General features: G+C 42.1%; 1 protein-coding gene across 2 annotated transcripts; it reads left to right on the top strand.

Moving 5' to 3' along the window:
* Positions 1–6,108: 6,108 nt before the first annotated feature.
* On the top strand, positions 6,109–24,543 carry EZR (ezrin). 2 transcript variants are annotated; one of them, XM_009492899.2, is made up of 12 exons: positions 6,109–6,186; positions 11,085–11,180; positions 11,989–12,263; positions 13,082–13,165; positions 13,796–13,942; positions 17,144–17,240; positions 20,403–20,566; positions 21,513–21,643; positions 22,291–22,451; positions 22,770–22,862; positions 23,779–24,030; positions 24,379–24,543. In XM_009492899.2, the coding sequence occupies exons 1-12, from the start codon at positions 6,124–6,126 to the stop codon at positions 24,541–24,543; spliced, it is 1,728 nt and encodes a 575-aa protein (XP_009491174.1). In that variant the 5' UTR covers positions 6,109–6,123. The 2 variants fall into 2 exon arrangements, with proteins under 2 accessions (XP_009491174.1, XP_009491175.1); XM_009492900.2 differs by lacking the exons at positions 11,085–11,180; positions 11,989–12,263 and having other exon boundaries at positions 6,128–6,186.
* The last annotated feature ends 352 nt before the right edge of the window (positions 24,544–24,895 follow it).

Raw genomic sequence — 24,895 nt, 5'->3', positions numbered from 1 at the left:
GTCTTCCTCTTGTCTGTTCTCACCTCTGCAAGTGTAACACCTGTAACTGTTTGAGACCTACCAAGATCTTTGAATTCTAGCCCAGTCCTCCTAAACAATTTTTTAGTTCTTGACCGGGTGTTGTTTGTGGACTTGTAAGTGTGCTCTGCCTTCCAGGGACCATGAGATTACTTAACTGCATTTTCTTACTCCTTCCACCACACCACACACATCCCTCTTTCAAGGCCTTGGCCTGCCATGAAAAGGTCAGAATATGTGTCCCTACAGTCGCTCCAGCAAGATGAAGGTGCTGAGTCCAACTGGGAGGGAGGTCGTGCTTTGGCAATCCTGCAGCAGCAAATAGAATTGATGGTTGGCTTGATATTCATGATATTGTCTCCTGCTTTGACAGAAGCTATGGAGAATTTAAGTGCACAACTTGTCATTCAGTTCTAATTTCACATGGCTCAGATTTGTTGTATGCCTAGTCTATGCCATATGGGACAACATCAAATATGTTACTAGATGAGGTCTGATCCATCAGGTAGGTTATTCTGTCAGAGAAGAAACAGAACTGGCTGCAAGTTCTGTGTTCTTGACGTAGAATCATAAAATATTTCAAGTTGGAAGGGACCCATAAGGATCATCAAGTCCAACTCCCTGCTCCTCACTGGAATACCTAAAACTAAACTATATGACTACTAAAGAATAATAGAATAAATTGAACTAATATCTCTCCAGTTTCTTGGGTTATTCAAGCTACTTACGCTCCCAGAGTCATCCTCTCCCCCCCACCAGACTCAGAGCCATTAGCTGTTGACTTCAGTAACTTGTGTAGGACAGAGAAATGCAGACACTGAAGTGTTGGCAGGTCAGGTCTGAGCTCTGGCACCTCTCAGGTTTTTTCCCTAATCAAAGTTGAAAATTTTCCCGAAATAGTTTCCAGGAGCTGGGACTACAGTTACTCCATCAGTTAGCACAATGTCTGTCTTTATTGTTGGGCCTGGAACCAGTGAACAGAAATGCATGGAAAGTGGAAGGAGAGCGAGCCGTTTCAGTGCCCTTCTGATGCTGCTACATGAAATTGCTTTTCCTATTTCCAGATACCTGATCACTACACATGTCTATGAACAGGTCTGGTTGCTGAGGTTGATGTGAGATGACTTCATCTGTGCAGATGCATTGCAACTCAGGGCAGAAAGCTTGCCTGTTATTTATTACATTAGTAGTTAATGGCTGGTGTGGTGGAAGAGTAGACCTGCAGAAGTGAGGATACTACTGCTTTCTTAATAGTATTCTTAATACTACTGCTTTCTCTTACTTGTTGTTAAGACTCCCCTATTCCTTCAGCACAAGCATGTCCGTGTGCTATACAGTCAGTCAAGAAACCTTAACCGGCCTGCATGCCGTTTTCACAGTACGTGCTGTGCAGGTGCAGCACTTCAAAATAATACGTATTCCCTCTGTGCTATGTGGTTGATCTGCTTACGTGTACTAGCTACTCGCCTGGAATTTCCAGACATCCAGTGACTGAAGAAAGAAGGCATGCCTATCTAGGTTTCTCCATTATCATAGCACTAATTGCCACCACTTGGAAAGATACTTCACTAGGATTTGCACTTGTAAACCTGCTATTTAAGTGACTCTGGTCTTTATCCCTCCTTGGAAAGAGGAAGAAAACATTCCTGAGCGTTGTCTGAGGCGTTTAGAGCTCGATAATGATATGCAACGCTTTAAGTACTGGTTTGTCTTGTGTATATGGGTAAAAGTTGGTATTTACTGCCCTTTATCTTATGGATTCACTGGAAATAAATTGTATGGTGTTTTAAATGACTTGCACAACTTCATGGTTTCACTGAACTATTTCATTATGCAAGTGGACTTAAGGGGTATTGGATTCCATGCATCAGGATTCAAAATACCCATGACGGCTTGCTGTGTGTGAGGGCTGTGGGCTTTTTCCTGTTCCACCTGATGTTTTACAGTGGAGCAGTTAAATATCAGGAGGTGGATGGTCAACTTCAAAGATACCATGTTGCCTGCAACTGGAGACAGATTCTGGACCAACAGGCTGTAGCTCAAGAGTCAGACTTCAGAAAAAAACTGCCTGTGCATGCACAGTGTCCAACACACCTGGAAACTGTGTTTATGAGAGGGAGGGGTTGAAGAGGCAGTCGTCTTCAGTTCCTATCTAGGTCTTGGATCTTACACAGAGAAGATGGGCTGGTTGGCAATGTGTTGCCTCCTTAAGAGACAATGTTTTCTGAATGTTTTTCAAATGGCACTTTAATTTTCCAAGTGAGATACTGTATGGTGCACAGACTCTGAAAGGCTGCAGTGTCCCATGGATTGATCTACTGACAGCATTAGAAGAGATGTTGTCTTAACAAAAAAACCAAAAAAGTAAAAATAAATGCATGACTTGAGGGCACCACTAAAGCGAGGAAGATCTCATTCTAACTTCTCATTGTAACTTTTAGTACAAGAACTTTCCATAGTGTTATGATTTCTTTAAACTACATTGTGAAGTTCTCTTCAGTTCCATCTTTCATTTTACTTCCACTCTCTTGTCCCAGTTGGAAATGTAGGTAACACGTTACAGTCCAACCTACAGTCTGAAGTCATGGAATTAGTGTTCAGTCATTCATTGTAGTAAGGTCTTCTGTTTCTGTTGTCTCTTAGAACTCATGGAGCTTTCTTTCCTTTTAACACAAATGGCATTGCCTTTTCAACAGCATGCTTTTTCCCTCTGGATCAAATTTGTTAGCAATTTTATGCATCGTAAGACAGGGGAAGATGAAAACCTCATGTTCTGTAATGTTTTCGTACACACAAGCAAACCTTCTAAGGCCCTATTTGTCATTAATTTTAAAGATGTTAGTCTCAGACATAGAAGTATAATAAAGTGTTACAGCATCAGCCTATTGAGAAGGAAGTTGCATCTTACTGTCTAGGATTTTTAGCATGCTATGTGCATTTAAAAATTTTTACTTCATGTATAACAGCCATGTGCTCTACACCCTGATGCAAGCAGCTGTGTTCCAAAACAATTAAAAACTGCTTTCTTTTTTGTAATGGCTTAAATTTTGTCCTGGGATACTGCCTGGATTTGGTAGGGATCTTACAAATGACCTGCCTTGCCTACACAGGGTAAGCAGGACTTCACTTGTGAAAGTTATCTTAACTGTGTCTTGCTCTTTTTGTTGCTGATGGAAATTAGTCTGAGTTGTTCCCTCTTTTCCTCACCAACAGTATCTTGAATTGGTTAGCACCTTGAGTTTTGATTTAATCATCTTGGCGCTGTGGTCTGAGCTGAATGCCAAACTTGCCTTCTCTCAGCCTAACAGACATCAAGGTTTCTTCAGCCTGTCTAAACCAGGGTTTCAAGTGGGTTAAGCTGCTTCACTACCAGCTTCTCTGTGGCTAACAGCTTGTGTGGAGTGGTTGTAGGACACCTGCTTAGAAACACTGTTAAAACCATTATGTTCTTGAAATCAAAGCTAAGGCTTGGAGATGAGAAGCAAGAGGACTTAATATGGCAGGAAGGAGACTCAAAGGATTTTCCCAGGCAGTCATCGACTCATTGAAGTGACAACTGCTTGAGGCCCTGTCTCTTCTTGCTCTGCCTGTCACATGGCTAGCAGTTTGTCTGAGGGCACACTAGGGAATTCCTCTGTATCCTGCTGGCTGTTCAGCCCTTTGAGAACACAGAAATTAACCTTTACCGCAGGCCCCAAGTGTCCCTGAGAGCTTTTGGATAACCAAGCAGTCGTGTTCCTGCATGCTTATGGCTTTAAGTGATTGAATTGGAAAGCAGATGACTTCAATTTTTGGTCTTAATACTAAAGTAATTCTTAAAAGATGTAGCAGGTAGATGGCTTTAGCACTAAGTAGCTCACTATGTAGCTGATCCTTTAGGAAGGGGACTATATCCAGAACGGTCTCTTAGGCTTGGAGTAATACAGAGCATTCCCCTAGACAAGGGAGTTTACCTTTTTTTTTGCTAGCAAATAACTGCTAAGGAGATAGAGTAAAAGATGAGCATACTAGGACTGACTGGAATTCTGTGCTCAGCCAGCATCCTGTAGATTTTCTGGTAAGGAGTGGGAAGCACATCCTTTCAAGTTCTTTAGCTTGTAAAGTGATACTTATTTTACACCCATTGTGGTGTTCCAGCCAGAAGTACAAATAACTTGCACAATACCAAACTGTGGATTACAAGCATATGTTTTCTTGGAGGGGGTAGAAGGGGATTAGAATATGATTAGGGATTTATTGTTGAGAAGGATTAAGCAACAGGAGCTTTTTAAGGTCACATCTTCCAATTGCAGTCTTGTTGTTCCTGAGAATTTGGTATCTGAACTTCCCTTCCCTTGCTACACTGGAAACACTGTTTGGGAAAACTTTGGGTTTTAAGGCACAGGAAGAAAGCCTTAAGCCATACTGTCATGCTCCATTATGGATCCTGAATGCTACAGCTGGGAAAAGGAGCTCTTAGAAAACCTTTCTTGCTTGTTCTTTCTTGTTGATTTTAGAGGAATTTAAAAAAAAAAAAATCCTAATTTAAAGGACACTGCTTTAAAAATACAGCTTGAAAGTGACAGGGCACCTAACCAGTTGTCTTCTCTGGTTCAGTTCTGGGGTTCCATGACTTGGAAACTGCCTTCAGTCATCTCTCTATAGAAGGGTCCTCTGTCATCTGGGAGAGAGTAGGAGAAAGAAACAACTCTATAAAGACTAAAAGACACTCGATGCCTTCATGTCTCCCTAAAAAAGGAATGCAAAATTTTCTAATACATTTGACTAAAACTAGCTGAGGCAACTTGTTTTATTCACAGTCCTGTGTTAACTGTAACATTGTTTTACCTGACATTTATCCTAGAGTTTAAATATACATAATTAAGTGGCTGGTAACTGCTGCAGTGTCAAGGTTTTGTAGTGAGTGATTCTATTCCTCTTCTGCCCCTTCCTCTCGTTTCTTCAGATGTGTGCCTCAGTCCTGGGCACCAGTGCCGCAGCTGTAGCAGGCTCTCCTGGTATGTTAGCTCTGGCTTTCTGTAATGTGATGTTTATAAAAAGTTGGGAAATTGTCATGGAATCTTATCTGCCTGTAGCTTACCTGTTGTCTGGCCTTGTGTTTACATGTCCACTTTTTTTTCCTCTTTCCTTTAAAATACCAAGCTACAAATCTAACTTGTTAGTAGAACTAACCAAACAATCATCCCAGTTTGGGATTTTATTTGTTTTGGGGTGGTTGGGTTTTTTGAGACATAGTATAATATTGCAAGCAATATAGTCTCCTGTAGTCAGAACAGTTGGAGATAATCCTTTCCTGATTTGCCATTTTGCTGGTCCTTATGCTATTCCCTGCAAGCTTAGTTGCTGCTTTTGTCTCTTGATTAACTGCTAATAGACTTTTTCTAGTCATTAAACACTCTTGCCTTCTGCGTACAATAGTAACCTCTGTCTTGCAGTCTACTTCTGCCATTGCAGTAAATCTGCTTATATAGTTTCTTCACTACCAGCATTAGCTTAGTGAACTCTTGCCCTGTAGTATCATTCAGTACCCATAACTGCTGGTTTTATGTGCTGAGTAGATTTTTATGAGGGAAAGAATGAATGTTTATCAGGTTAATGCTGATTGCTTCGTAAGAATAATCTGTAGCCTTTTGCCTTTAAAACCTCTGATTAATTCCAGCTCTGACATAAATGGAAGTTAAATTATAAGTCTTAAATTTAATTTAGTCATTAGGGTCTTTCGTAATCCAAGGGATGGCCTTCAGACAGTTATGCTGTGCATTCACAGGAGCTCTTATTCCAAAGGGGCTTAGGCCTGGAAATGGTCAACTCTAAAATGCCCTCCTGTTTAACCAGAAGCTCAGTCCAATCCTGTGTTGAGTAGGAAAACCTGCAGAGCCATCTGGTTAAGACAGCAAAGTCAGTGCCCCAATTAAGTTTGCTGGTGTGATAACACAAATCTAATTGGGGCTTAAGTGTGTATATTATAGAGGTTATGGTAGCGCATCAAAGCATGGAGACTATGTTGTACACAAAGTACTGTGTTAACACTGAGAAAAAGCTTTCAATACTCTTAAAACAATGCTTTTTTGTTTTTCTCCTTAGATCAATGTTCGAGTTGTTACTATGGATGCAGAGCTGGAGTTTGCCATCCAGCCAAACACTACAGGCAAACAGCTGTTTGACCAGGTCAGTGAAGGGTGGGTATGGGCTCTTGTTGTCTATGCTTGGAGTACATTTCAGGCTATAGTGTTTTCTTGAGACTGGATTCCAAATCTACCTTTCCTTCTTCTCTCCACCTCCTAATCAGAGGGCCCTGGTCTGAACTAAGGTCTCTAAATTCCATCACAGTAAAAGAAGAAAGCAAAAATCCTTGCAGGTATGTTATGTTCCAGTGAAACCTGTCTCCCTAGCTGTGTTGGGTGATGAAGTGTCGCAAGGGGTCTAAAATGTCTAGACAGCATAGGTAGTGTGTAAAAACGCACCTCTTGCTTTGAAATACAGCTTAGCTCTTATTTTTTAAATTCTAAAGTTGAAATGTTGTCCGTGTGCATAAAACTTCAGAATCGGATCTTCAGATGGCTGACAAAAGCATAGGCATAGCTGCTTTCATTCAGAAGCTGGGTTAGAGGTAGCCACTTGCCACAGGTGTTTGAGTTCGCCAAACTACTGGAAAACCGGAAGACTTTATGATCTCTATGCAGCAACTATAGCAACATGCCTTGTAAGAAGACCCTGTGCAGCAGGATGGAGCAGAGACTTGTCCGGCCTGTCTCCAGGGGTTCCCAGGGAAATGGAGGGCATGAGTAGCCAAGACTCTGCTCCCTTACTGGTATTCTTCCTGCTACTGCATTAACAATATACAGGTCTGTTTGGAGATGGACCTACAAAGGTCAGATAAAGACAACTAAAATAAACAAAGAGCACTTTGTAAAACTATTATTCGTTTCTTAACTAGCTTGCTCTTATGAAACTGAAGCAAGGCCCAGATTTCAGCAGAAAATTATCTTACTCTTCTGGAATTTAAAAAAAAGCTTGCTTTTAGCTATTTCTGCTGGAACCTTGAAAACTTAAGAATTGATCTACGCAGACTTTGGTTACGCATATTAAACTGTTTACAAAGTGTTATAGCGATTCCTTTGCACTTCTCCCCTTGTCCCCTGCTAGCCTTGATAGCAAAGGGTGATTGAGCTTTAACTCAGGTAGGCAGAACTGGCTAAAAAATGTCCATTCCTTCTAAGTTTTTCTTGGTACAATTTCTTGTTTCAGTGAGTTAGCTAGAACCTGCTAAGCCTTATGGCAACTGTGCAGTGAGAAGTACTTTTCCAAAAAAAACCCACACAAAAACCCAATCCCCCAACAAACAAACAAAAAATCCATTTAGTGGGTTCTTGGAGGGAGTAAAAGGAGGAAAGCAAATTGTAGTCACTGCAGAACTTCACAGTATAGAGTGCCACAAATTGTGTTTAGCATTAAATCTAACTTTAATTCCTTTTGATTATTACTGATGTGGGATAAACATCAAGTATTCGTTGACTGGAAATTTGGTGAAGTGCATGTGAAACTTACGTTTTTATGGAACCAGCATTTGGTGTTTGACCTTCCATTCACTGCTGATCACCCTTGCATCAGTGTGACTTCCTCCCCCAGTCCCTTCCATGTTAACCCAAAACAGAGAACTTGGGTTTCATCATCAGTGTGGACTTGGTAATATTAGGTTAATGGTTGGACTGGATGATCTTAAAGGTCTTTTCCAACCTAAACAATTCTATGATTCTGTGATCTCTGAGGGTACAAAAATCCAAACTAAAAGCCAGGTTTCTAAAAGCAATGCCTTAGATCAGACAGTGTAAGGTATGTCCTATGTTCCTTACAACAAGGATTCTGTAAGGACTCCCCACCCCACCCCCAATATATTCACTAATGTTTACATCTGTTAAGAGTCAGGGTCATCTCTGGCAGAAGAGAAACTACTTTCTTGACCTCCAGCTGAGAAGCACAAAATCCTGAGAACATGAAAAAAGGCAGGATGCTTCGGATCCAAGATGTTTCTAGTATGTTGTCTAGGTAGTTCTGGACTTCTGAAGACTGCTTATTGCAGCACTTGCTGCACTATTGAGATAGTCTATCACCTCATGAAGATATGCTCCTTACATCCTATGGCTCAGGTTTAAAACCTGTGATTGGAAATTCTTATCCGTAGTCCATACCTTGTTGGAGTACACGTCTGCACATCAAGGGAAGACTAAGGTAGAAGTGTGCAGCACAAAACTGGGAAAGGTGAGGATTGTATGCTGCAACTGTTCTGACATCCTCTCTTCACTTCTGCTGTGCAAGCCTTTTACTAGGCCCTTATCTCAGATGGAGTTTACACTCAGATAAAGCCTATGGAGGCAACAGGTTTTCACAGGTATGGGGAGTGGCCCAACTTGAACTGCAGAACCACTGTGGGGGGAAAAGGGCGTTGAAGCAGCAAGCTATTTTTAAAAACCACAAGATGATTTCTCGGCCTGGCTGTCAGCTAGCAAAAGTACTCTGGCAGAGCCCTTGTGCTGTAGGCTTTGCTAGCATAAGTGTATCCTGCATGTAGGTGGATTATAGCTCCCTTTTATAGAAAGGGGAAAATAGCGGAAACCTGTGAATATTGAGGTCAGCTCTGCTCAAGCCAGACCTGTGCAGGCTTTACGCTGCAATGGTCCAAGGCATCCCGAGAACCAGTGCAGTAGGCTGGAGTACCTCCCAGGCAGTCATGTGCCGTCCTGGCCACGAGGAAAAGAGATTCAAATGGAGGAGAGTGTGTCACTGGCAGTTTCTGGGAGTGAATGCATTTCTGGGTAGAATGGACAGGCTTAAGATTTGCTGCTTCATGCATTTGAGGAGTGGAGGGGAGGTGTCTCCTATCTTGAATATAATGCCTTGGTTCTTAGTTCTTCCTTGGTTTGCTCTGGAGGAAGTTTGCAAACCTTTTCCCAGAATACAGACTAAAACATTCATGTCTTTGTTCTTTGTATTGGAACCCAAATGGTCAAACTGTGAAGTTTAGCTTAATACTTTCTCCTTCCTTGCCTTTAGGTTTTGGGAAGAATGTGAGAGGTCATAACTTCTGCAAGCTTTCTAACTTGATTTATAGAAAAAGTGTACTTTTTCTGTTGTAAGACACATCCAGAGATAATAACCTGATAACTGCTTGATTTATGCAACTCTTTACTTAACAAATTTGCAACACATATTTTGTGCAACAGAAAGTACCACCATGCCCAACACACCCCTGCTTTTCTGCTAGATTGGATAAAGCCCAGTTCTGACCCTTCTAAAAATACATCTAGCTGTCAGAAAACTTGGCTGTTCTGTGGTGAAACAAGCCACTTGGAGGCAGGAGGGAAAAGGAATTTTAGTCAAATAAAGGCTGATGTGTTTTCAGACTCTAGTTCTTTTTTAAAAGTTGTGGGGTTTGGGGTTTTGGGATTTTGATTTGTTTGTTTTGTTTTTTTTTTAACATAAACTCTAGTTCATTATAACTAGTTACTTACGGCGCTGCTGCAGTAGAATGTATAAATCGTAGCCTACTGAATACAGCCCACAGGGTCTAGCTATGAAGCTATCCCATTTCCTCAACTAGTAGGCACTGACCTCTTTATCATTAAAAATTGTATTTGCTTAGTGACATTTTTCATACTGCAATGCAGTTTTCTTGGTCTCTTTATATCACTAAACTTCATAGATCACCTGTTACTCAACAATGTCACATAAACAGCAATTCTCAGAGTGCTAATCAGGATGGTGCATTTTTGCCCATCTCCCTTACCAACCCTGGGAGGCTCTGGCTTCTAGGTACAGGCTGCTGGCTTCTAGCTCACCAGTAAGAAAATTTAAGGAAACTACAGCAAAAACTAAGTATCCTAAAATCACTGTCTCTCTCAAGTCTGCTCTCCAGCCAGAGTGCCTCCAGCAATACTATAAATGCTGAGGGTGAAACAGATCCTTGGTTGAGATCTTAAACTTGTTGAAGCACATGTAACTACACCCTCTCAAGTCTGTCACACTTTCCTAACTTGCAAAGTAGTTTTAAAAAGCTCTTGCCTTCCACTCAGTTGTGCTCCCTGTGATGATGCCCCCATTGCTTTTTGTGGGGCTACTCTGCAAATAACATCAAGTGATCCAGATATGTATGTAGTGGATCTTTCCAGATCTCAGCTCTGTCTAGAGTACAGCTTTGCAGGTAGATGAGCTGGCAGCAAACTACTGGGCTATAAGAACAAGCAGTCAAGAGTAGGAGGAGGTCAGGAGCTTGTTAGGCTATCTCCTCCACTGAGGAAAAGGAATGTGTCCAAACAGGACTCTTTTCACTAGTAAGTGTGCCATCCAGTCAATGGATGGTGCTTCTGGATCTTTCATCTGATTAGTATTTACAATATATGAAATGAAATTTGTCCTAATGTTGGGCCATCAATATATTTTTGTCCTTCAAAACCAGCCTTTGTGTGAGTTTAAAAAAATACCCTTGACTGAGAATACTGGTGGCTTGTTTTAATTCTCAAAACTGCACAGGGAGCTTACTGCAGCAGCTGTGTGAAGCATCCCTCAGTTGCTTCCTCCAGCCAAATAATCTTTGGTGACTGGCAGACAAGATTACTTGAGCATTAGTACTGCTAACTAGTTGTAGTTAGTACTAACACCATTACTGACCATCTCACCATAAGCTTTGGTGAGAGAAGTAGCTTGTCTGCTTCACCAAGCACAGTTTTAAGAAGGGCCAGTAGATACAAGAAAGCAGAAGCCCCACCTGCTGCCAGTGTACCAGTCTAGCAGTTGGTGGCCTGTCACTTGCCACATTTGTCTCTTCCGGTTTCCCTGGAATTGTCTTCTCCTAGGAACTGGGTGGGAGACAAGTTGCTTAGCCTATGCCATTGCTGTCATTTACTATGGCAGCTGTATATCTTTGTCTACAAGATGAAATTAGGAGATGCCAGGTGAGGAGGTTTAGTCTGTTGCCTGTGCCCACAGGTGATGTGGGACTTGAGAGGATACCTGGAACTCAAGTGAACTGTTTACCTACAATAACTTTTTTTTTAACCTTTCTGTTGCAGGTGGTTAAAACCATAGGTTTGCGAGAAGTGTGGTACTTTGGTCTTCAGTATGTGGACAACAAAGGATTCCAGACTTGGCTGAAGCTTGATAAAAAGGTAAGAGACTTTGGGCTGATTGCTGAACAAAGGTTAAAGGTTGCATGATGTGATATTGGCTGCAACTTTATAAACCTTGTACTTATTGTTGATCCTTAATTCTCCTAAGTCCAGGATTATTTTTAGAGAAAACTTTGACCTCCATGGGAACTGTTTGGGTGAGGTGTGACATGGTGGAAGTTTGCCCTTTCTCTCTGTGTGAACTGTAGAAAGCTTTATAGCATTTGTCAGATATACAGCAGCAGCTTGATGTGGTACTTTGTAGGGTAGAGGCAGCTATTCTTGCTGTGTCTGGAGGAACACCTTGGCTAGTGATGGTTTTAGTCCCTGTTCGTACAGGATCAGTTGTTGCACTAATCAGAAGGATAGGTCACTTCATGGCTGGGCAGTTGTAACAGAGCACAGGTGCCTCTGTGCTCTTGTTTGTGGACTTGCAATTCTTACGAGGGTATGAACAGTTTTTCTTGATGGGGCAGTCAGTGACGTACCTGTTTAATGACAGGGGGCTGTTCTCTGTCAAACACACACACAATGCTGGATGGGTTTGCCATCTGGTACAGCATGGTAAATCATTCTCCAGTGACCAAGGTTTGCTGTGCAAGCAGAATCTTACTGGCTCAGTTGGAAAACATAATGTGTCTCCCCTGTGTTCTCATACCAGTAAGCCGCTGGAATTAAGGAATGCCAGTAATGAGTTGCCAGTCACTTGCCTCTTAAGGAAAATGCCCTAAATCCCTTTTTCTGTGTAAAAGCAATTTATTCTATCGTTTGCAACCCTGCTCAGTTGTGGTGTTGCCTCTATCCTCAGGTTTCTGCTCAAGAAATCAGAAAGGAGAATCCCCTCCAGTTCAAATTCCGTGCCAGGTTCTTCCCAGAGGATGTGTCTGATGAGCTGATCCAGGACATCACGCAGAAGCTCTTCTTCCTGCAGGTGAAGGAGGGGATCCTCAGTGATGAGATCTACTGTCCTCCTGAAACAGCAGTACTTCTTGGCTCCTATGCTGTACAGGCCAAATTTGGAGATTACAACAAAGATGTGCACAAGCCTGGATACCTCAATTCAGAGCGCCTGATCCCCCAAAGGTGAAGGAGTTGGTTGATGCAGTCTCCCTTTTTTTTGGCCTTTTTTTTTTTTTTTTTTAAGTCAAGAGTTTGCATTCTACCTAAATACAAAAAGTTTCACTGAAAGCATGATTTTTTTTTTAATTGAACTGTATGCATTTGGGTTTTTTCCTTCTCTTATTTCTATCTGTCGGAGTATGTTTTTGGGCTCTCTCCTTGGGTTGGTTAGGGAGAGGAAGTATACTTTTGAATTCAGCTTTTCTTTCCTAAACATTGTTGCCATGCTGGTAACTGGCAGTATGAATGTCTCCTCTTTTAAGAAAAGAGGAGCCTTCAGTCATGAATGCGTCATCCCTGGAGTTTGGATTGTGTGTCCTTAATCCTAATGTACAATCCTAAAAATCCTGTATCTGGAAAGCATGTCTTGAGGCTACGTAGTCCATCCCCACACAGGATAAGTGTATGTTACCAGACAAATGGCTTCTGTTTACACTCATGATGACACTCTGCACAGTGTCCAATTCCAGGCATGACACCAACTTTTGCTTTGCTTTAACCCTCTGGAGCCTACAGTGTGTATGTGATTCTTTTGCAGTGTTCTGCTTAGTCCTCTCATGTCTCTGGCTAGTGATGAGAAAGGCTTTGCAGAGGTGTTTTGTTCATTCTGAATTACTCTGCTTCACAGAGTACATCTTTGGGCTGAGTAGGATCTCCTGCTTGGTTTCAGTAAGGCTTCATGTGTGGGACTGATTTTTCAGTAAGATTATAGCAAAGATCAGCATCAATGGATACTGCAGACCACAAAGTCTAATCTTGCTGATATCTCTTTCTTTGTGTAGGGTAATGGACCAGCATAAACTCTCCAGAGAGCAGTGGGAAGAACGGATCCAGGTGTGGCATGCTGAACACAGTGGCATGCTCAAGTAAGCGTCTTGTATTGGTCCCTAGGCCAGTCACTTTATTGCTGGTTGATTACCTTAAGCTTGCAGCTCTACAACATGCTTTTGAAATAGACTCCAGGAGTTGCCTGTATGTGGGAACTCTTGGTGTGTATTTTATAGTCCAACATCAAATCACATGGTAAAACTCAAGGATTTTCACACTTGTGCTGAGAACAGTCTCTTGGATGGCTTTCTGAAAATCCTGGACCTAGGCACGGTGTATCAGTGATGACTTTGAGTCGAAAACAAAGTACAGGTGTGCATCTAACCTTAAGTTCATTGAATCATTTGCATTGGCAGATGGGGAAAGTTCAGGTACTATACCTTTCCCACTGACTGTACCTTGAGACAAGGATGAATGCTGGAAGAGATGAATGTTGCTAATTTTCTGTCTGGAAATGCTAGGGCTTGGTGAAAGGGAGTACTGTGTGTGTGTTCATAGGTGTAGTATCGTAACTCCTAAAGGGAATCCCAAATGCTGAATGTTCAGTTTTAACTCTCGTGTTTGATGTGTTGGTTTAGGAAAAGTTACTTGTTTCTGTAGGGGACTTTGTGCTTTCTGAGATAGCTTCTCATTTATCTAACATCTGCTCTCCTTCCTGTCTCAACTAGAGAGACTGCCATGCTGGAATACCTGAAGATTGCTCAAGACCTGGAGATGTATGGAATCAACTACTTTGAAATCAAGAATAAGAAAGGAACTGATCTTTGGCTGGGGGTTGATGCCTTGGGGCTCAACATCTATGAGAAGGATGATAAGTAAGCCCCTTTTTTTTTTTTTTTTTAACCTCTGATCTCCCAGAGTGAGGGCTGGTGTGGGAGCCAAGGGGCATTTCTCATTTACAGGATCAGAGCAATGTTTAGAACTTGTTCACGTTCCAGTTTTGGATCTGAAGGTGAAGCTGTGCTAGGAAATGAGCTTTCACATCATTTATGCTTTCATGACTTTCCTGACGTTTGTAGCCTAACCTGCTAATGCTACCTACCGTATAAAGAGAGGTGTCAGTTGTGCAATGCCATGTACAGTGGCACAGTTGTAGAGCTGAACCCTGAACTAAAGAGTTTACCAAGATTTTCCTTGAGTCAGGTCACCAGGTATGCCAGCAGTGGATACAATACAAGAACCTAGATCGGCTAACGTATCTGCAGAGTGTTTGGACATCTAAGGCCATTCCTATACTGAAGTTAATGATAGATGTGTGTACAACTGCCTGGTTTTGAAAAAGGCAGATTATGGGGTGGACACGAAACCAAAGCCGGGTAACATGCAGAACCCAGGGAGGAGTTAACCTATATAGTTACCGTGAACGAGGAATGAAATGAGGTCTTGCTGAGGTACACACAGTTTTAATCAGCCCTTCCAGTAAAGGCAGAGCCATTATTAATTGGATAGTAGGTGGGAAATGATAGACTGCATCTATAAATAAACATAAAAGGAAGCTGAGAACAGCTGTGTCTAAGCCTGCTAGTCTCTTCTAATATTCCATGATTGAAGGGGAGTTAAAATAGAAAATTTTTTTTTTTTTTAGATGAAGGGTTCCTGTCTAGACTGCTTCTCTTTTTTTTTTTTTTTTTTCCCTCCCCCTTTTCCCCTTACGTTCCAAGTCTTGGTTTCATGTCACTAATCTATAACAGACTATCATTGTAATAGAGAGGGGATTTCACCTGTTCTACATCTTTGCCTCCAAAAAGCTTTAAATGCAATCCAAATATTAATTGGAACTCTGTGGAGCTTCTGTTAAGATGGCAGAGAAATGCAGTCTTTTCTGGGTGACAGCACATATTAGCATTGCAGAAAACAAGGAGTGTCACTTGAAAGAAAAGTAGTTTCGCTCATGTAATACTTCAGTCTTGAATGACTGGTCTTGCTATGTAACCATGGTCACACAAACAGGTTTTTCGAGCTGCAGAAGCAGACAGAATATAGCCATTGACTGTAAAGAGCTATCAAGAGCGTTTGCAAAACAAATACAGTGCTGGAATAAACTGCTTGTTTCGGCTGTACCTCTTGCTACTATGTAATTAAGTCTTTTGGGCAGATATGGGGACTATAAAAATAGTAATGTGCACCTTGCCTCTGGTTTGTACGTGCAAAATTTGGGGACTGGGGCAAAGGTGAAAAAGTAAAGATTTCATTGTTGAAGTTCAACCTGAGGAAAATGAGACCATGCTACGGGTGTGCGAGCCTCTGTACTGCAGTGTATGTCAGTGTCCCACTTCAGGTACTTCCAAGCTTTTTTTTCCTGCATTAAAGAGGAGAATCTGCAATAAAACTTATTAATGTTAATAAGTAAATTATTTTAGTTGTCCATCATACCGTATTATCTAGGGTTGAAACACTTAAGCTAATATGACGGAGGCTGGAGTAATTAGTTAATCTTAGTCTAATCAAATAATTTTCTTTACAGTTCTTACTTAATGTTACACACACACACACATAGTGTTGCATGATCTTGCAGTTGAGTTAAAGCTTAGGGAACAGAAAGTTTTGAAGAGGATGTATTTTATTTTTGATGTCTGATTCTAAAGGAAGCAACTTTTTTTTTATGCTTGGGCCCAGCAAAATCATGCTACATAGTAGCTTTTCATGTCTGTGACAACAAGTCAAATTCCTGCAGAATTGCCAGCTTCTTTCTATGGAGCTTATTGGTTAAGGAAAAGATTCTTGAAGAGTTCAAGTGGTTCACCGTGATGGCAGACATTTCTCTAAGTGCTAAATATTAAATACTTGTGTCTTCAAACCATTTGCTAGAAATAATTGTCAGTGCTTCAGTGTCTGTAAAGACATATATTGGAGGGGTTAGAGAATAACAAGAAGATTGCTTGTTGGTATTATCATTTATGTAAGACACAATTCTGAATTGTTAACAGCTATCTCTAGAGAATATACCCTCCCTTGATAAGAGAAAATTTAAAAAAAAATGTGATATTAAACATAAAAATTGAAATATTTAGTTGGGGGGAATTAAAGGAATTACTTGTGTATTTGACTGTAACTGCTTGTAACGTTACAACTTGCTGCAGAGCTGGACAGGTATGTAAGGGTGAAGTACTGGAATGGCTCGGAAACATTTGATCTCATGAACAACTTGATGCTTTTTATATGCAAGAGTCTGGAGAAATTAAAACAGAGGAAAATATCAAATGATTAGTGAAGCTTAAAAAAGTAACTTTAAACAAGCCAACAGACCTGAACTCCTGAGCAGCAAAGAAGAGCTGGGAGTCTGAATCTTGCCCTTTGCTTCATAGGGTGCTTTCCAATAGGAGAGAGCCACGTGGCACAGCACGACCAGCGTGTGAAGGTCTGCTCCATGACTAGGGGGATGGGCTAAGAGAGCAGTTTGCATGGAAGGAAGGAACAGGGCTCTTTGTTACTAGCCTTGCCTGTAATCTAGGGGAGGAAACAAAAGACAAGAAATCTCCTTCTACCAATTGTGTTTGTGCCTGCCTAGCACTTCAGAAATGAAGGCAGCGTGGAGGTAACTGGGCTATCTGTAGCCCAGCAGGGTAGACTTCTCTGTGGGTGCTAGAAGGTGTGGGAAGCAGCTGAGTTACTTTGGCTTATGCCACCCGTGATGTATGAGAAGACTCCTGGAAGCACAGCACATATACCCAAAGCCTGCGCACTATGGATTTTAGGCCCTGATTTCAAAGAAATGAACTTAAATCAGGTGTTTGGTAAAGCTGAGCGTGTGGCTTTGGTAGAGACCATCCCCACTGCACAGCCAAAGGGCAGTAGGGTGGCTGACCAAAATGAGAAGAGACTCTGTAAGGGAGGTGACTGGGCTTCTTTTCCCTACTCCCTGTGGGTTTTTGGTTCAGCTACTGTCTTCTCTCTGTTGGGAGAGCTGTGTGAAGTGTTGCCATCCTACCGAGTCTGTGTGTTAGAAGCAATAGGGGGGGGGGGGGGGGGGAAATGTTCATTGCAGCATCTCTTAAAAATATTTCTCTTCTTTGCAGACTGACTCCAAAGATTGGGTTCCCCTGGAGCGAAATCAGAAACATCTCTTTCAATGACAAGAAGTTTGTTATAAAGCCTATTGACAAGAAGGCACCAGTAAGTATATCAAGAATAGTTTCCTGGATACTGCATATGAACAAGTGATACTGTTTCATCTAAAGAAGTCTTTGGAGAGGAGAAAGCTGCAGATATTCTAGATGCAAAATGAGCCTTAGTATTTAGGGTGTAGAGCTGTCTATTTTTCTGTGCAGCATAAATAAAGGACTTACGGTAGTATCTAACATGGAGAAAGACAAGGATTTTACAACTGCAGAGTCTTTCTTTTTTTTTTTTTTTTTTTTTTGTTGTAGCAAACTAGGTAGCCTTATGCTTAAATCTGAGATTCTTTGCTAGTTCTGTGAGTCTTCTTGTAGCCAGATTATGCTGAGACTAGTCCTCTCCCCATTTTGCAGTACATGGGAGCTGGTGGGTAACTTTTTTGTTGTTGTTCATTAAAAAAAAAACGCACAAAAATCATTCAAATGGTACTGCCAAACCACATGGATACATATGGCTTCCCATCTTAATGCTCACTGCTCACTTCCACGCTACTGAAAGAGTAAAAGTCAGTTAAGGACCATGGTGTTCACTGACCTTCTTGAATAGTAGGGTAAATGGCAAGGATATGATTTCTGTTGAGAACTGAAATGTAGCTACCTGTGAATGTTGCTTTTCAATACTTAGAAACATGTTTTCAAGTTATTTTAGTGAAGAATTAGCAACTTTGACCTGTTGAGACCATGAAGTGGAATAACTGGTATAGGCGGGTCTTGTTCTGTCAGTCTTGTGAAACTATTGGAATAGTTGAGAAAGGCCTCCTTCTCTTCCCCTGCCCCAGTACTTGGCCGTGGTGGGTAAGTACAGCCCTGAGAAATAATAAGCAGTTTGGCTTTGGCAAAGGGGTGATGGCTTATAAATCTCTTTAACAGAAAAAGATCCTCCCAGTAACATAAAGGATACCAATGCACAGTATGCTGCAGGGCTTTCCTCCAGATAACAACCTTGGTTTTGTGGGGAGAGGAGCTTCTTTCTGTGATGCTGTTAGGGAAAGCCAACAGAACACCACAGAGATAGAAAGCTGGTCTCTGTCAGGCGTGCTTTTCTCAACAGAAGAGCCTCTTGGACATGTGGTACGCATTACAAAATATTAACCTCCCGTTTATGGATCACAGCTTTCCATCCGCTCCCCAACAGTAAACCTGGCTGAGTTTGAAATGGGAGACTTGCAAGAGGCTGACACAGAAAGGTGTTAACATTGAAAACCTCAGTTATGTTTCCTCCTTCTGTCTCCATTGTCCTTTTCCCTCTGGGTGGTGTTATGTTTAAAGCTATGTGTGAAAGAAGAATTTATCTAGACACTAACTCTGATCATTCAGGAAGTTGTCTAGACCTTTTCATATGCTTGTGTCTCCTTTTAAAAAGGCAAGTGTTATAACTACAGCAAAATACTCAGTCCACCCAAGATGCGGGTTGGAAACTCCCCTTTAATTTGGAGGATTCTAAATGTCAATGTTTAAATGGACACTAATGTAATGGGTAGAGTCCTGTGGCACCTTGCCCAGAATAAGCTTTTTAATTTTTAGGCCCGTCTGCCCACGTACTCTAACACCTTCAGCATATCATCTTTAAAATATCAAGCTGCGATGCTTCCAGTTGTGCAAGACCAGGGGGAGGTCAGGGATGAAGAAAGGAGGGAATTCTTTTATGTGAATGTTTTGTCCCTTGGTTACGGCCTTAAATGACAAATTCAACCACGGTCCATGCCCTTGGTATTTACTTCCATGGAGGTCAACCTTGCCTCAAGATAGGCCCTGTTCATCACAAGGTACACAAAGGGTTTGTTTTTAAAATTACTTGTCAGAAATAGGAGGTCAGATGAATAGCTTACAGGTACAGTTAGCAGTATCAGCCCCATGCAGCTCAGAAAGGCTCTGGCAGGATTTAGTGGGGAAACACAATGCACTGCACCGACTGCCTCTTTTGCAGTCAGTATGTGAATTAGGAAAATGCATTGAAGAAAATGAGTCTTTGTCAGTATATTCATGTTCATCTTAATAGTACTTTAAGAGCTTTTCATTGCTTCTAGTGTGACTTCTAGTTTTCCCAGAGATAGCCACAGCTTGTGCTTCTAAGCTCAGGCAATTAAAAACACAATCACTGCTGGCATGCAAAAGTGCGTAGAGCCTCTGTGTGCCCCTCCTCAGTTCCTCCTCTTGCTAACAGTGAGGCAAGCCATAGGAGAGTGATTCGAAGGAATGGGCACTGGTTTACAGTCGTAGTGTGGCAGCTTGTCCACTGCCCATATCACTGTCCACATAGTACACAAAGGCACAAAGATGCAGTCTGTCCACTGTGTAAGTCCAAACTGCATTGTAAACACGTATGGTTGTGGACTCAGAAAAATCATCAGGCCGGTAATGAACTTGGCCCTCTGTATCCCTTTCTTAGCAGATTTACTTCCAGAAGATCCAGTCTGGTGTATAATTTCTGCAAAAGCCTGGTTATGATGCAGATAATAAGAAATTTGGGGCTGTTCTTTTTGCAGAACCAGAAATATTAGAATATCTTGTGTTTTGTTACTGCCTGCAACCCAATATTCAAAACAACCCGTATGTTTGGTAGTTAAAAAAAAATAGCTTTCATTTGATGCTCTTGTACATTTGACACTTAACTAGGAAATGCCATGGAGAGGAAAGAATGATCTTGGAAGGTATTTCTTCTCTTTGTCTGAAGAAATACAGATGGTGCCTTGAATATTGATTCAAATAGATCAAGAAATTCTACAAAGTTACTTTAATAGTCTGCAATACGTTTTTAGTCTCATGCTTTATCTTTCAAGTCACAAAACCATGCAAACTTAAACTAGCTACTCAATACTAGAGGTCTATGAGTTGCCCAGATGGTTACCTGCCAACCCAGAATCACCTGTAACATTTCCAAATGCCACAAAGTCTCCTCTGAATGGAGATTGTTAATTTTCTCTAAGAGGTACTTTTCCTAGAAGAGTAACTTGTCAATTCTGTGTAGACTTTAAATGGAGAATATAAATAACAATTGTTTTGGCTTCAGATGATATTGGCAGTCCCTGCTGCTATGTTTAAATGGTCTATGTATATGTCTTGATTACAGTGAAATTAGTGGCAAGATAGTATGTCTGCAGCTAGCTGGGAGAAGACAAAGTATGCTTGGAAAACTGACTGCATGGTGTCTCTCTTGTAGGACTTTGTGTTTTACGCCCCTCGTCTGAGAATTAACAAGAGGATCCTGCAGCTCTGCATGGGCAACCATGAACTGTATATGCGGCGCAGGAAGCCCGACACGATTGAGGTGCAACAGATGAAAGCCCAGGCCCGGGAAGAGAAGCACCAGAAAGAGCTGGAAAGGTGAGCTTGAATATGGACAGTGGGGATGGGGCGGCAGAGAGAAATGACACCGAGCTGCCAGGGTTCAGCGGGCAGCAGTAGGTAACGTGGGTTTCACTTAGGCAAGGCCATGAGCCCTCCCACGTTCGTAAGGCGTGCATGTGGCCCTAGAGCTCTGGCTTACGGGGCTGGACTCGGGATATCCCGCAGCAGGACTGCAGGCATTACTCTTCTGGCTCGGACCTGTGGCCATGGAGTCTGTGGTCCTGTTTGCAGTCTGGAGAGTTGCAAGGAAATGTGCAAGTAAAGGCACAGCGGGCTCTCGTGTGGTGGCATACACCTAGGGAGGGGTTCTCCTGACTCTCGAGCATTAGCACCTGATTTATGTGTTGGACCATGGGATGGCTGGGAGTCGGGGAGAAGCCTTCACAGGGAGCACGTGTGTACACTGCGGAGAGAGGAGAGGGGACTGGGAGACCTCTTACAGGCAAGGAAAAAGGACTAGTAATTCCATTGGACTTCTACCGCTGGCTGCGGGTTGCTTATGATTCAAGAAATCATGTTGCTTTTCTCCTGTATTTGTGGCTTGTTTGTCTTCATTCCCTCAGTGCTCTTGTTTTTACACCTCCTTGACTTTCCCCATGACAGAAGTAACAAAGTTAAACCTCCTCTGCTGTACAGTACAGAGTCCTGGTTTTCTCTCTCTGCATCTAGTAGCTATTTGGAGTGTTAAATTTCTGTGGTGGGCAACAAAAATATAGGTATTTGTATGAAATGTGGTATCCAAAACTGAGCAAAAATTCTGAAGTGATGAAGGAACAGGCTGTTTGCATTTCTGTCTTCTGGTTCTTGTTTTGTGGTAGTCACTTCCCACTGAACTGCCTGGAGAGATGCCCAGCCAACTTTCTTGCCTTGCTGTAGCTTAGGTCTGAAAATGAGCTTCAAGCATGAAATCTGTTTCTAACAGGCAACAACTAGAAAATGAAAAGAAGAAGAGGGAGACAATTGAGAGGGAGAAAGAGCAAATGTTGAGGGAGAAGGAGGAGCTGCTGGTGAGGCTACAAGAGTATGAGGTGAAGACTCAGAAAGCAGAGAAAGGTAAAGTACTTGTACTGGCTGACCAGGTCACGTGCATTGTGCTCCACAGAAGGGTTATATGGGTCGCTGCCTACTAATATCTACCTATACCACACATGCGTGTGTACTGCTGAGATCATCCAAAGCATGCAAGTAGCATACAATCTGCTGATTGTATTTGGGAACTGAAGGGCACGAACTCCATTTTCCCCTGTTGCCAAGAGGGTTTTAGTGGTATAGCCTCTTCCAGCAGTGAGCAAGAGTTCAGCTCTCAAGCTCTCAAGTACTTTTTACTTAACTCCTAACAGAAAAAGTACTTTGGAACAAGTCTTTCCAGTGAAATGGAAGCTTGTTTCAATGCACAGATGAGCAGATTGGAGACAGCATCATCTGGTCCTTGCAGTAAACCGCCAATTAAGGGCAGCAGAATCATGTCAGTGTTACAGACTTCAGTGCCAATATCTCGCAGTAGATTTAATTACAATGTGCAGCTGACTGCTTCTGAATTCAGTTACTTGATGTATTATGCAAATAACTACTTTGAGGTGCACAGTGAAGCTGGAGTCAAGTGCTTGTCTCGACTCCTGCAGTTAATCTAAGAGACTGTCTGTAGTCCCTTTGCTTTGACCAGGCTTGTGGACTAACCACATTGATCCATCTTTTTCCAGAGCTCTCAGATCAGATCCAAAGAGCCCTTCAGCTGGACGAGGAAAGGAGACGAGCCCAGGAGGAAGCAGAACGCTTGGAAGCTGATCGTTTGGCTGCTCTACAGGCCAAGGAAGAGCTGGAGAGACAAACTATGGACCACATAAAGAGCCAGGAACAGCTGGTAAGACCCAGTCATTTTGAGGACAAGATATAGGGGCAAGTAACTATGCCCTTTTGAGTAATGCAAAGCCTTGCTCTTTGGGGAAAAACAGAGTGCAGTGAAGTACTAGACCACGCGAGATAGCATCACTGTGGCACTGGTTTCTATCGTGAGCAATCTACTTTTTGTTCTTAATTTCCTATTCAGTCTTTATTATGGTGGAGTGTAACACTTGGGTCTTTTCTCAGTCAACAGTGTTTTGTTGTTGTGTTTGGTTTTTTGTTTGTTTTGGTTTGTTTTTTTCAGAGTCCTTATAATTCCAGTTTTATTACTCAACAGGCTGCAGAGCTTGCAGAGTATACAGCCAAGATTGCCCTTCTTGAAGAGGCAAGGAAGCGTAAAGAGAGCGAGGTTGAAGAGTGGCAAATCAGAGTGAGTATCTCTGTTTTACAAAGTTGCTCTGAAGTTCTATGCTCGAGCAGAGCATACCGCAGCGTTTAGCCTGCTATGACTTCTCTAAACGTGGAGACAAACATCTGTACCAGCAGAGAAGTGCAGACTTGTGATGAATGTGCAAAACCCCTTTCTTCCAAGAAGCCTTCAGTCAAAATTCAAAATGGAAGCCTGTATAGAACCTAAAAATGTGGAGCCATGGGGGGGAAGGGGCACATGTATAAATGATGCATTTAATCCATGATACAATGTCTGAAAACATTACATCAATCAAGAGAAGATGCTGCAAATGCAGCCACGTCACAGGTACCAGTCTTGAGGAGTGTGTGCTGTGTCAGTGGTTTCCTGGTACCTGGGTCGGGGGAGTTGAATAATTGGATGCACTAAACCCAAAAATAAACTGTGCAAGGCTCGGAGTGCCTGGTGCTCCCAGTTCCCTCTAGTGCTGCGGACCGCGTGGGAGGGCAGAACCACTGAAGCAGCAAGGAAGCTGACTGCCTAGCATGTAATTACCTTAAAAATGCCAACTTGGGAATCTAAGTTCTTGCTCTGTGGAACCCATATTTACAACCTACAGCTCTTCAAAGGGAGAACAGGATGAAGGTAACTAATGTCCCACAGAACTATTTTTCCTAGACTGTTTTATGGGAAGAAGATTCTTTGTTTAGATCCCCTGCACATTACACAGTGTATGATGATAGCATCTCTAGCCAAAAAAAAAAAAAAAAAAAAATTCTGTGTAAGACTGTGACAGAGTACTGTCAGCTGCAGAGATTTAATTTCCCCTTGCTTTTCATTGCAGATTGACAAAACTGGGAAGATAAGCATTGACATGTTCATTAAGCTGGCTTAAAGCAAGAAATGCATGAAAATATTTTTCACTCTTTTCTTAAAGGCCAAGGAAGCCCAGGAGGATCTGGTAAAGACAAAGGAGGAGCTACACCTGGTAATGACTGCTCCACCCCCACCCCCTCCACCTGTCTACGAGCCAGTGAACTACCATGTCCAGGATAACTTGCAAGATGAAGGATCCGAGTACTCCGCCTACAGCGCAGAGTTCTCCAGCGAGGGGATCAGGAATGATCGCAACGAGGAGAAACGCATTACTGAGGCAGAGAAGAATGAACGTGTACAGAGGCAACTGAGGGTAAGAAAATGTTTGGGGGAGGGGGAGTAATGAAACAAATCGTTCCTGAAAAATAGATTGTTTAACCACTTGGTTAAATCCACAAAGCATGATAGTTTCTCTTTGATTACAGTTCCTGTAGGCAGTTTGAATCAAAGACAAAGTATATAAAGATTATTCTCCTTGCTCAGGCTTTGAGATTACTTACATCATCCGTAGTATTTATGGAAAGCATATTGTATCCACATCACCGATCTGTCCTGTCATCTAGCAACTGTCAACTCTCACCAAAGAACACTACTGTCATATACACGAGAAAGCTGAAAGCTTCTCCTGTATAATCTGTATTTAACGTTCTTTACATTGCAGGCACTGACTGATGAGCTGGCCCAGGCTAGAGATGAAAACAAGAGGACCCACAATGATATTATCCACTCGGAGAACATGCGACAGGGCCGTGACAAGTACAAGACGCTGCGGCAGATCCGGCAAGGCAACACTAAGCAGAGAATCGATGAGTTTGAGGCGATGTAACGATGCTTATAGCAAGAAGGCAGAACTGTGGGAAAGGCAGATCTTAATGCTGTTTTTGTTTTGGGGTTTTTTTGTTATGTGTTGTGTTTTGGGTTGTGTTTTTCCCCCTGAGGAGGGGTCACTGTATGATATTTAACAAATGTTCTCTAAACCCTGAGGTGTTTGAATATCCCTTATATTCCATACCTTCTATTAAATTTGGTATAGTTAAAAACTCATCATACCACTGATCCTGGGAACTTGCTCATGCCTTTGCTTAGTGCCAAGAGGCCTTATGTCACATCTCTCTTTAAGCAAGACAAATTTTAATAGGGCATGCTTCTAGTTGAAGACGTGTCCTGCGCAGGTGCTG

Source organism: Pelecanus crispus, chromosome 3, assembly GCF_030463565.1.
Source record: "Pelecanus crispus isolate bPelCri1 chromosome 3, bPelCri1.pri, whole genome shotgun sequence".
NCBI classification, from domain to species: Eukaryota; Metazoa; Chordata; class Aves; order Pelecaniformes; family Pelecanidae; genus Pelecanus; species Pelecanus crispus.
The sequence above is the reverse complement of the archived record's forward strand: the minus strand, read 5'-3'. Positions and strand labels throughout refer to the sequence as shown.